The sequence below is a fragment of the Scyliorhinus torazame genome, chromosome 4, assembly GCF_047496885.1.
Source record: "Scyliorhinus torazame isolate Kashiwa2021f chromosome 4, sScyTor2.1, whole genome shotgun sequence".
Classification (NCBI taxonomy): Eukaryota; Metazoa; Chordata; class Chondrichthyes; order Carcharhiniformes; family Scyliorhinidae; genus Scyliorhinus; species Scyliorhinus torazame.
Genome location: NC_092710.1, coordinates 219,713,590 through 219,726,776, shown reverse-complemented (window position 1 = coordinate 219,726,776; position 13,187 = coordinate 219,713,590). Strand labels below are relative to the sequence as shown.

Here is a 13,187-nt window from a genome sequence, read left to right as displayed (position 1 = left end):
TTTTTTTAAAACCAGCTTCACTAATATGTTTAAGTATAAGTAAGATCAATTTTCTTTATGATTCATCCAGTCTCACAAATGTACTTTATTTTGTGTTTAAAAAAAACATTGTGTTGAATTATTCCTTAGGATTCCATAGCAATATATATATTTGCAAGATGATGAAAATAATATTTAAAACAGGATTTGATTTTTTTGTGTTCGTTCAGATATACGATTTTCATCTTCACTACATGGGTGGTAAACATCCATAAATACCAGCCAAAGATTACTGTTCAACAGTGAAGATGAAAATGAGGTGCACAATATAAAACCCAAATCTGGCGAGAGTTAGCAGAATGGCCAAAAGATGTTAGGAAAGGGAGTTTTTAAAATTTAGGTGAGGATTCCTTGTGGGTCAAGAGGAGTATTCCCCTGGCTGCCATAATAAGCATGTGGAGCTCCAAAGAAGGAAGAAGGGAGCAAAGTAGGTTGGAGGAAAGAGCAGCAGAGTGCCTTTCAGAAGCCACGCCCCTGCCGATGTGTCCAATTGAGAGATCTGAGAGTGCCAGATAGTGGGGGAGGCTACTAACAAATCCAACAAGGGTTGCTGGGTAACCCTTCAAGGGAGTTTAATCCCAGAGCCACTATTAAATTGCGGTGGGCCCAAGGATAATGAATATCAATTGGCTCATTAATTGGCCGAGGAATCCCACATCATCTCCTTCTGTCCTTTCAGAGGACGTAATCGGGAGAGGATTCTTCACTGCCAGGAGACTGATATGAGGCAATTCCCATAATTAAGTGGGCCCAGATGCTATGTTTCCTGCTGTAATTGGGCTGCATTAAATCCAGACCATTGCTATTAATCAGTATGATCACACACAATTGCAAAACAACAATCGGGTACACCTACGTATTTTGTAATTCCTGAGCAGTTGAAGAGTCTGATTCACTTCCTGCTGTTGGAGTAGGTATTCGTTCAGAAAGTAAACAGGCCTAGTTCACAAAAAAGTTAAAATTGAATTTGGAAATTTCATAATTACATAAAGATTTTGTGAAGTCTGTGTTTTTAAACAATTATAGAATGCATAAAACATATTTGAATATTAAGTCATACTCCAACATTGCATGAAAAATATGGATAAAGGCTCATTCGCCCAGAAAACAAAAAAGCTGCATTCATTTTTAGAACTACATGAATGTTTTACTAGCAGATTGCCCATGATAACTCTCCTGGTGAGCCAAACGATTGCCTGTTTTAGAACAATAAGGGGAATTATGTCATGAAACTGATAAGATCAGGGTCCTGTTTCACAGCAAATGGATAAATGAAATTCCATTTTAGCAAAGGCATTCTGATATTTTTTGCTAGTGCTTTGGGAATTCAATTCCATCACTGTTAATTAGCTATGAAGACAGTAAATGAGTGACCTTTACATGTATTAGTATTCATACCTGTGCTTCATTTTATCGTTTTTCAGTCTTAAAGCTGAAAATATTGTAAGATGTACAAAATGGAGCAAGATATTTAGCAGTGCTGGACAGAATTAAGTTTCAAACGCTTAGATGAGTTTTGAAACGTCATAGCAAAGAAGGCCACGGACCAAGTGATGGAAAATGGAATTGGAATATAGGTGTTTGATGGCTGGCACAGACTGAATGGGCCTCCTTCTGTGCTGTAAAATCTTTGAGAATTGTAAGAAAAATCGGGTAATAATAGTAGGGGATTTCAACTTCCCCAATATTAACTGGTACAGTGAAAGTGTGAAAGGCTTAGAGGGGTGGAATTCTTTAAATGCATCCAGGAGAGCTTTTTATGCCAGTACATAGAAAGTCTACAAGAGAGGAGTGGTGGTGCTGGACCTAATTTTTAGGGAATGAAGCCAGGCAAGTGGTCAATATTTCAGTGGGGGAACATTTAACAGTGACCATAACTGATTTAAGGAAGTTACGGAAGGGACAAGGATGGACTTGAAATAAAGGTTCTGAATTAGGGAAGGCCAATTTTAATACGATAAGACAGGATCATCAAAAGTCGACTGGGAGCAGCTACTTGTAGGAAAATCTACAACAGAACAGTGAGATTCATTCAAAAATTAAATGAAGAGGGCAGAGGGCCAACATGTACCGGTAAAAGTGAAGGCTGGGAGCAATACGTCCAGAGAACCCTGGGTGTCAAGGGATATCCAAGGACTGCTGAGGGGGACAAAAGGGAGGCTGATGGCAGATACAGAGGCCTCAAAATAGCAGAAACCCAGAGGAGTAGAGGGAGTTTAGGGGTTACTTTTAAAATAAATTGGAACGAAGATGGGCATGAGAAAACACTGGTGGGCAAAATCAAGTGTCATGGGAATGTCACATTAAGAAATGTTTGTCTTCTCAAGTGACTGCAGTGATGTCATTGTGTGTGTGGAGCTGGGCTCTGGCTCTGCTTTTTACTTTCGTTATGAGCTGGAAGCTGTTTTTGGCTCTGAGTTTTAGTTTTGTTTTCAGTTGGAGAGCTGCATTCAAACCAAGGAGGTGTATTTTGGACTCTCTCTCTGCATGCTAAAGAACGCCTCCAGATCACTTGATGTTTTCAAAGTAATACCTGTTTCTGTAAGGAATGCAAACCTACTGTCTTTGTTAAAAAGAGTCTTTGACTTATGGATGTTGCTAGGAAAGTTACTAAGGGTTACCTATAGAGTATTGTATCTGTGGGGATTATCAGTGTTGGTAGTTGATAGATGTTTACTGTGTGTTTATAAAATGTTAACTGGATTCATAGAATAAACATACTTTTGTTTAAAAATACTTTAGATCTCAGTTGCATAACACCTGTAAAGTGGGCCCTTGTGCTCCCCATAACCAAAATCTATTAAAAGTTGTGGGTCAGGTGAACTCCATGATATACTTTGGTGTTCTCTAAACCCTGGCCCATAATAAAAGGAAAATCCAAAGGTGTTTCATCAGTATATTAAGGGCAATAGGATGACCAGAGAAAGAATAAGGGCCCATTAGGTACCAACGTGGCAATGTGTGTGTGGAGCCGGAAGATGTAGGGGAGGTTTTAATTGAGTACTTTGCAACTGTGTTCACTATGGAGAAAGACGATGTAGGTAAAGAAATCAGGGAGGAGGTCTGTGATGTCCTTGAACATACCTTTTTCCATGCTTTAGAGATGGCTTCATGTAAGCCGTAAGGCATCAGTACCTCCAGACCCTCACACGTATTGTACATCTGACGACAGACAAAGATAAAAGCACCCTTCAGAGCGGAGGATGGTTCTGTTGAAGCTAAAATAGGAAGCTCCCCATCAAGCAACCTTTTGGTGAACTCGGCAATTACTTTTGCAGAAGGACTGGCAACATAAAAACAAAATATAACTCGTGATACACGGCTCATTCAAAATTCATCTTTTAAAACATTTAAACTCCGCTTTGTTGCCTGGTTACCTACCACCACACGGGGAGAATGTGCAAACTCCACACAGCCAGTGACCCAGGGCCGGGATTGAACCTGGGTCCTCGGCGCCGTGAGGAAGCAGTTCTGGGATAGGGAACAATTTAGAATTCAGCAAAAGAGGATGTTGTTTATGGGGATTCCGCGATGGTAATGCCAAGGGCCGAAGGTTAGATCCTCTCGTAGGAGATTGTCATTGCCTGGCACTTGTGTGGCGTGAATGTAACTTGCCACTTGTCAGGCCAAGCCTGGATATTGTCCAGGTCTTGCTGCATTTGGACATGGACTGCTTCATTATCTGAGGAGTCACGAATGGTGCTGAACATTGTTCAGTCATCTGCAAATATCCCCCCTTCTGACCTTATGATGGAAGGGAGGTCAGAAGCAGCGGAAGATGGTTGGGTCTGGGACACTACCCTGAGGAACTCCTGCAGTGATGTCTTGGAGTTGAGATGATTGACCTCCAACCACAACCATCTTCCGTTGTGCCAGGTATGACTCCAACCAGCGGAGAGTTTCCCCCGATTCCCATTGACGGGTTTAGCCAGGGTTCCTTGATGCCATACTTGGTCAAATGCTGCCTTAATGTCAAGGGCAGTCACTCTCATCTCACCTCTGACATTCAGCTCTTTTGTCCATATATGAACCAAGGGTGAAGTGAGGTCAGGAGCTGAATGACCCTGGCAGAACCCAAACTGAGAGTCCGTGAGCAGATTATTGCTGAGTAACTGCCGCTTGATAGCACTGTTGATGACTCCTTCCATCACTTTGCTGATGATGGAGAGTAGACAGATAGGGCGGTAATTGGCTGGGTTGCATTTGTCCTGTTTGTTGTGTACAGGACTCACCTGGGTAACTTTCCACATTGCCGGGTAGATGCCAGTGTTGCAGCTGTACTGGAACAACTTGGCGAGGGGTGCGGCAAGTTCTGGAGCACAAGACTTCAGTATTAGTGCTGGAATATTGTCAGGGCCCAAGACCTTTGCAGTATCCAATGCCTTCAGCCGTTGCACAAGTGGAGTGAATCGTATTGGCTGAAGACTGACATCTGTGATGCTGTGGACCTCCGGCGGAGACCAAGATGGATCATCCACTCGACCCTTCTGGCTGAAGATTGTTGCAAATGCCTTGGCCTAGTCTTTTGTATATATGTGCTGAGCTCCTCCATCATTGATTATGGGGATATTTATGGAGCCTCCTCCCCCAATAAGTTGTTTAATTGTCCACCACCATTCACAGCTGGATGTGGCAGGACTGCAGAACTTAGATCGGATGTGTTCATTGTGGAATCACTGAGCTCTATCTAATACTTGCTGTTTATGCTGTTTGCCACATGAGTAATCCTGTGTTGTAGCTTCACCAGGTCGACACCTCATTTTGCCTCATGTTGCTCCTGGCATGCTCTCCTGCACTCTTCATTGAACCAGGGTTGATCCCCTGGCTTAGTGATAATGGTAGAGTAGGGGATATGTCAGGCCATGAGTTGCAGATTTTGGTTGAATACAATTCTGCTGCTGCTGATGGCCCACAGTGCCTCATGGATGGCCAGTCTCGAGTTACTAGATCTGTTTGAAGTCTATCCCATTTAGCACGGTGGTAGTGCCACACAACACAATGGAGGTATACTCAATGTGAAAACGGGACTTTGTCTCCACGTAAACTGTGCAGTGGTCACTTCTACAATACTGTCATGGACAGATGTATCTGCAGCAGACAGATTGGTGAGGATCTATTTCTCTCTTGTTGGTTCCCTCCCCACCTGCTGCAGTGCCAGTTTAACAGCTATGTCCTTTAGGAACCGGCCAGCTCGGTTTGTGGTGGTACTAGCGAGCCACTCTTTATGTTGGACATTGAAGTCCCCCAGCCAGAGCATATTCTGCACCCTTGCCACCATCAGTGCTTCCTCCTTCATCAGCTGAAGGTGGCCGGTACGTGGTAATCAACAGGAAGTTTCCTTGCCCATGTTTATCCTGATGCCATGGGGTCCAGAGTTGATGCTGAGGACTCCCAGGGCAATACCCTCCCGACCACTGTGCCGCCACCTCTGCTGGGTCTGTCCAGCCGGTGAGACAGGACATACCCAGGAATGGTGATAGCGGTGTCTGGGAGCTTCTCTGCAAGGTATGTGAGTATCATCAAGTCAGGCTGTTGCTTAACTAGTCTGTGAGACAGCTCTTCCAACTTTGGCACAAGCCCCCAGATGTTAGTAAGGAGGGCTTTGCAAGGTTGGCAGGGCTGGGTTTGCAGTTGTCGTTTCCGGTGCCTGGTTCGATGCCGGACGGTCCGTCCGGTTTCATTCCTTTTTTGTGTTTTCTTAGTGGGTGAATACAACTGAGTGGCTTGCTAGGCCATTTAACAGTTAATCACATTGCTGTGGTCTGGAGTCACATGTCGGCCAGACCAGGTAAGGATGGCAGATTTCCTTCCCGAAAGGATGTTATTGAACCAGATGGGTTTTTACAACAATCAACAATGGTTTCATGGTCATCATGAGACTTTTAATTCCAGATATTTTATTGCGTTTAAATTCCATCACTTTTGTGGTCCCCAGATCATTATACTGGGTTTCTGTACTAGTCCAGCGATAATATCACTATGCCACTGCCTACGACACAAAACTGGGCAGGACTGTGAATTGTGAGAACGCTAGGAAGCTTCAAGGTGATTTAGACAAGTTGAGTGAGTGGGCAAACACATGGCAGATGCAGTACAACATGGCTAAATGCAAAGTTATACACTTCAGTGTGAAAAAAAGAAAAGAGTGCTATTTAAATGGTGATATATTGAGAAGTGTGGATGTACAAGAGATCTGTGTGTCCTTGTACATCAGTCAATGAAAGTAGGGGGCAGGTGCAGCAAGCAATTAAGAAGGTAAATAGTTTGTTGGCCTTCATTGCAGAGGATTTGAGTTCACATGTAGGGATGTCTTATTGCAGCTATACGGGGCCTTGGAGTACTCCTTGTAGATTTGGTGTCTCTACCTAAGAAAGGATATACATGCCAGAGAGATAGTGCAGCGAAGGTTCACCCGGATTGGCTGGACTGTCCTATGAGGAGAGATTGGTTCAACTGGGCCAGTATTCACTCGAGTTTAGAAGGATGAGAGATCTGATTGAAACATCTTAAAATTCTAACAGGGCCAGACTAGGATATTTTCCCTGGTTGGGGAATCTAGAACCAGAGGACACAGTCTCAGGATATGGGGTGGACCATTTAGGACTGAGATGAGGAAAAATGTCTTTATCTGTGGAATTCTCTCCCACAGAATGCTGTGGAGGCCATATCACTGAATGCATTCAAAAAAGAGATCTTTTTTTTTAGATTTTAATGGCATCAAAGGGTATGGGGAGAAAGAAGGAATATGGCCTTGAGATAAAGTATTAACCATGATCATACTGAATGGCATAGGAACCTTGAAGGGCCAAATGGCCTATTCCTGCTCCTAGTTTTTGTTTTGTTTGAACAATTGATTTGAAAATTTGAGAACCAGTCACTAAATGTTGGTAAAAACAATTTTAGAGGGCTGACTGGACTGAGGTTACTTTAAAGTTATCTCAGTATGATGCCTAGGCCATTGTTGGTAGCTCCATCTAAATTTGAGAAGACATTTCATAATGCTCTGTATTTTATAAGGAAGATTTGAAATAATGGAATTAATGTCAAATGAACTACCTTGGCTGAAAACGTAGCAGTGGAATGCATGATGCAACAATGAATGGGAGAGAGCAGCTTAGGAGAAGTTTCCAGCAGAAATCAGCAAAGAATGTTTCCCTTTGTCCTTCAGTTTGAGGTATTGATATGTGGCATGGAGGAAGGAACATTTATATTAAATTAAAATGTAGATGATTGAAAGTTATATGACCAAACCCAAACAACATGCAATGCAAGGTGTCCCACTTGTTTTAACTTAAAGGGCAAAAACAGATGGAGAAATCGGAAGTCATTTAGCAACTAGACAAAGTACCCATTTCACTTGTGAACTGTAGTTGTCAAAAGAGAATCAAAACTGGTTTGCAGGAGATTAAAAAATACATATTTTAACCACAGTCTCGTTATACTACTTTTATTTTCTCTTGAGTTTTATATACATTCTTACCAGTTCCTTGCAGCTTCTTTGTTATTTTCACCAAAAAGGAGCAGTGAAAGTCCTCGGTCTGTGGAGGCTATCCTTGCCAAAATATCTGCTGTATTTATCAGCACTGTTTCAATACCGGTAACTATCATCTATTCAAAGTAAATAAATTGGTATGATTATCATTGCACCTTTACTTCAGAGCAAAATAAACTAACCGGCGCAGCATTTTCCACATATAAAACTGTTTTACAGATTTTTTTTGTAGGTGCTGGTTGCAGACAAATATCGCTTTTTGTGACTTTTTATAACTGAATTTCTGCTCGTCAGGATGAAGGATGCAAGTGCTGGGAGTGCCATGTTTGACATAATAAGAGTAGATGGATGGTAAATCACTCTCTTCTCTTTCTATTGACGTACCTCAGCAGGATAACACAAGCTACTCTCATAATTTCCGACTGAGACAACTAACTTCTGTCAAATTAGAAGACGATAAGGTATAGAAGAATTAGGCCATTCGGCCCATCGTGTCTGTTCCGCCATTCAATTATGTCTGATATGTTCCTCATCCCCATTCTCCTGTCTTCTCCCCAAACAATTTTGTACTGTCCACATCCATTCCTGCATAGAACTGTGTTGCAATTTGCCAAATTAATTTCATAAAGGATCCTGACTATTAATAAAGTCAGGAAACATTCATCTTATTAGTTTCACTAATCTCAGAAATGAAAATCACAGCACCAAGTAGTGTTCCTCTATTTCAAAATTAAATATAAAGAAAGGAAACCAATTTTCGACATTATATTTTGTATTGGCTGCTCCGCTGTAATGAAGCAAATTTACTATTGTGCCACATTATTACCAATGCAAGTAAAATGATTACATATCTTAATGATATTGAAAGGTACAGATTTCAGTGTTATATGCCCAGCAATTCAGGCGTGCAATTCCTATCTCTGAATGGTGAGGTTACCCCAATATTAGGTTACAGACCTAATTTCCATCGAGTCAGTGAGCCATGTAGTACCCCTGGCAAAAAATTGTTGGCCATCAGCTCACTGCTGGAATCACAGTAACCCTCAGGCAAGTGAGTTTGGGTGAGGGTATGACCATCAGTAGCCAAGAAAGCAGAGCAACAGGATGTAAAGAGGTAATTAAAAGCCAGGGAAGATCTGACGAGGGAAGCTGTAACAGCTGGCAGTGGGTACAGGTGTTGAGGGAAGCAGAAGGACAACAACTATTGCTCTCAAAATCTTATTCAGCAAAGTACAGTGGCCTTCCAGATGATTTGCACCACACTGTGCTGCACTTGGCGATCCAAACACAAGGATTAAAAAATTGAAAATAAGTACATCAACATCATTTATCCTGTCTGATGGGATGCCAACCTCCAGGGATCTACCTTATCTAATGTGATAGCAGGTACACTTCCGGTTGCTATATTGGGAGCACAGGAGGCCATTTTGTGCCTAAAATGCAAAATAGTATAGTAACATTTTTGGGAGGTTGAAAATGTTATGGCTACATGCAGGTTTAAAGCACACATCAAAAAGTTATAATTATAACTAAAAACCTAAAGCCCTGATAAAATTGTTTTAAATGACCCCACCTGTTCTCCTTTCAGCAATGTGGATATTGGAAAGAGAAGTGAATCTATAACAATGCTTCTGTAGAGGCACTCAGTAGCACATTCTTTTCGGCCACATAACATGCGCAATACTTCCATCACAAGATTTGCAGGAGCATAAGAATCTAAAAGAAAAATGTTTGATACATACTTAACTTAACAATGCTCAACTGTTGACTTTTCAAAATTTGATGGAAAACCACAGAAGGCCCAGCAGCGTTTGAATAGGGAAGAGATGGTTGTCATTTCTAGCCAAGTTCTGACAAATGGATTTCTATTCGAATGATGAACTTGTCATTGGATGTAGACACCTTTTGTCAGAACCGTTACAGAAAATAAAATATCTTCACTTTTCAGATACTAGCAGATCCCATGTGTATTTCTATTTTTATTTCTAATTTTCAATTGCAGTCTTGTTCATTTTGGCCGTATGGAGCTTTAGTAAAGATCGTATCACAGTGTTTGGTTATTACCTGTTTGTGTAATATTTCCATTCTGTGCTGATTTTGGGTGTTGATACATCATCCGGATTAACAGTACCAACAAGTCCATTAGAGATACTGGTTCTAGTTTAAAACAAAATATCAGTCAGTTTTTGGAATCAGTTTTTGCTGAATACCTTATTGCATTACAGGTAAAGTTGCCATAAGCACAGATGACGATAGGGTGCTTTTCCCCTTTGCAGGGGAGAGCTGATTGGAGTGATTTAACCTGAGGATTATCACACCTCAGGCAAACTGGCCAGTTTAGCTCAGTTGGCTGGATAGCTGGTTTGTGATGCAGAATAAAGCCATCAGCGTGGTTTCAATTCCTATACCGGCTGAGGTTATTCATGAAGGCCCACCTTTTCAAGACTGGGACTAGACTCTTTGGAATTTAGAAGAATATGGGGGGGATCTGGTGGAAACATATAAAATTGTGAAGGGAATAAGATAGAAGCAGGGAAGTTGTTTCCAATGGCTGTGAAATTAAAACTAGGGGGCATAGCCTCAAAATAATGAGGAGCAGATTTAGGACTGAGTTGAGGAGGAACTTCTTCACCCAAAGCGTTGTAAATTTGTGACATTCCCTGCTCAGTGAAGCTGTTGAAGCTATCTCGTTGGATGTTTTTAAGGCAAAGATAGATAGATTTTTGAACAGCAAAGGAATTAGGGTTGTGGTGAGTGAGCAAGTAAATTAAATAAACAAATAATCTTTATTGTCACAAGTATGCTTACATTAACACTGCATGCTTACATTAACACTGCAATGAAGTTACTGTGAAAAGCCCCTAGTCACCACATTCCTGCGCCTGTTCGGGTACACTGAGAATTCAGAATTCTCAGCTGGTACTGGAATTGAACCCGCGCTGCTGGCCTTGTTCTGCATCACAAACCAGCTGTCTAGCCCTGTTCTGCATCACAAACCAGCTGTCTAGCCCACTGAGCTAAACCAGCCCTGTTGTGTGGAGCTTTTAAAAGATTAGCCGTGATCTTATTGAATGGTGGAGCAAGCTCAAGGGCCAAATGGCCTACTCCTGCTCCTAGTTCTTATGTTCTTGCCCTTCACCAGATGTCTGGTGATCCTCAGGTTAAATCACCACCGGTCAGCTCTCCCTCTCCAAGGGGAAAGCAGCCTTATTGCATCATATATGAGTAACCCATCACAAGAAATGCATATAAAGTTGATAATTGGAACCTTGCCCGAAAGACAAGACTTTCTGTACAATCTATGTATCAGAATAGTATTTAAGTTAATGCGATCATCAATTCTGATGAGAAGTGTGATTTCAGAGGTCACAGCAGTATTCATAAAAGGGAGGATGATATGAAAGGAAGAGAAATAAGGAGTTCAAACAATGTATTTTACTCAATTAAATATGCAGCGTACAGTTACCAATTTCTGGTAAACAAATAACAAAGTGGTTGGATTAAAAATGAAAAAGAAAATATTTTCAGCATGATAGGCGTTGAAGTTTCACTTCTTCTGGATAATTATGTATTTTGTTGTTTCCTGGCCGCAAAAGCATATCTCATTATTCTCTTTAGTGTTTGCCTTTATCTCTAATTTTGCTCCAACCTAGAAATTTAGGAATGCAAGGTGGAAAAAAAGCTTCAGTGTGTAAAACATTTACTTTGTGCTTCCACTGGAACAAACATCTTTTGACAGAACTGCAGCATGCCAGGGCTGAAAGGAATCTACTCTAAGATGTCAGGACAATGATGCTCAATTTGGGCTCCGTGCTTAGTTAGGGAACAACTATTCTGATGTTTTTGTTAATTATCTCTGAGCATGTTCCTTATGCTCTCCAACACTTTTGCTCAGGTTCACAGAACAGGTGCGTACTGATAGTGACAGGATTTTTGATCCATGCCTCGATAGCTTACCATGGTAATGCAGCTCTGCTGTAGAAAGTGTGTTGGCGTGCTGAGATGCACTACTCTGAAACCTTAACCTAAACTCCTTTGGGACATGCCGCTAAAGACATGCCAAGCATGACTGATTTTCAGCAAATTTTTCTGCAGGCTTCAAATGTACTCTTTCAAAAAGGAGCACATCCGCTTATATCGGGAGAATGGCCGCAGAGCCCTTAAATGGGTTCTGCGCTTGGCACCGAACAAAGCGCTATGCTACAAGCCCCCTGCAGGTGATGAAATCTGATTCAGGCAGTCGCCGGGCATTTAAATATGCTGCGTCCAGATAAAGCCAGATTCTCCAGGCTCCCTGTGTTCTCCCCACCACTAGCATCGCGCAAGGCCACGGGGATCACTACCAGAGGCCAGATGTGATTACTATGCTGAGCAGCGAGGTGGTGGTGTGGGATTGGGGGGGGGGGGGGGGGGGTGAAGAGAGAGAGAGAGAGAGAGAGAGAGAGGGAGCAATGTTAGTTTGCCACTACCAGGGCCTGAGGTTTGCACTGCCAAGAGCAGGGCCTTCAGGGGGAGAGGGCCATGAAGGGGGGGGGGGGAATTTGGTGGACCCATGCTGGGGTGTCACTCATCAGGGGAGGAGGGGGCTGGTACCAGCGATGGTGCAGGGCCGTGCCTGATGCTGGCTTCGTTGGGGGGAGGATGAGGTGGGGAGGTCTTTGTCAGCAAGAAGGGGTCAGGGTCTGATGGGAGACCCTTTGAGAGGTTCCTGATGAGAGGAGAGGCCACACGTCACTCAAGCCCAGGTGCCTGCAATGTTTGGGAAGGGTGGTTGGGGGTGGGGCTGTGCTTTCACTTTGAGATCAGGGCATTCTCTGTGAAGCTGAAACTTGCATCTTTGGGTCCCACATCACTTTTTTGGTGGGTGTCATCCCGGACTCCAAATAAGTGACTAAGTGTGGATGAATTGTGATGGGAATCACGTCAGCACAGCCTGCGTGATTGGCACCGGTTTTCCCTCCTGTAATGACACTTTGGGCGGGATTTATTGGCTGTTCACGTCCGGTAACGAGGGGCACTGTCAACATGATTTCCACCTCCACCGCCGAAAAACATGCTGGCTGGTCGGAAATCCCCACCCACAGTCATTTTTGGGGAGAATACAATCTACAATCTGCAAAATGTTAGATTTGAAAAGGTTCGCTCATTTCTTAAGTAAAATATTTTTCTCCTTAACCAAATCACAGGAAAAATACACCATATGCTCCAGAAACAGAATCAACTAAAAATGGATACACACAAAGACCAATCAGCATCTGTGAGAAGAACCGGTAGTATCGTCAGAAAAATAAGAGATGGGCAGGCCTGTTAATAATATGGACAAAAGAGGAAGGAAAGGACACAAAGAAGCAGAAGAATTACCAGTTTATTAATTGCTGGATGATGTATCATATCATCAAATAAGAGGAAGCAATATTAAACAAATGAAACGCATTGAAGAAACAAAGAATGGGATAAAGGCTGGGAGGACTAAGTAAAATGTAAGGGAATCGGTGTGATGGTAAACACAGCAAATCTTTTAAGCCTGGAACAAACTTTCCATACAGCTTTCTGTTTCAAGAAATTACTGATCGTGAAATATTACAACCCCAATTTTTATCCCTCCAAGGAAAATGTGATCCTTTTTATACTGGACAACAGACCTTCCCTGAAGGCA

General features: G+C 42.3%; 1 protein-coding gene across 6 annotated transcripts in view; it reads right to left on the bottom strand.

The window, feature by feature from the left end:
* The window catches only part of tbc1d32 (TBC1 domain family, member 32), a 452,053-nt gene that overhangs the window by 264,297 nt on the left and 174,569 nt on the right, over nt 1–13,187 (bottom strand). For all 6 annotated transcript variants that reach the window (XM_072499364.1, XM_072499359.1, XM_072499363.1 and 3 more), the window contains 5 exons: nt 9,596–9,688; nt 9,105–9,247; nt 7,520–7,647; nt 3,124–3,322; nt 896–978 (listed from right to left, as the gene is read on the bottom strand). In XM_072499364.1, the coding sequence (XP_072355465.1) occupies nt 896–978; nt 3,124–3,322; nt 7,520–7,647; nt 9,105–9,247; nt 9,596–9,688 (646 nt within the window). The remainder of the gene's footprint in view (nt 1–895; nt 979–3,123; nt 3,323–7,519; nt 7,648–9,104; nt 9,248–9,595; nt 9,689–13,187) is intronic.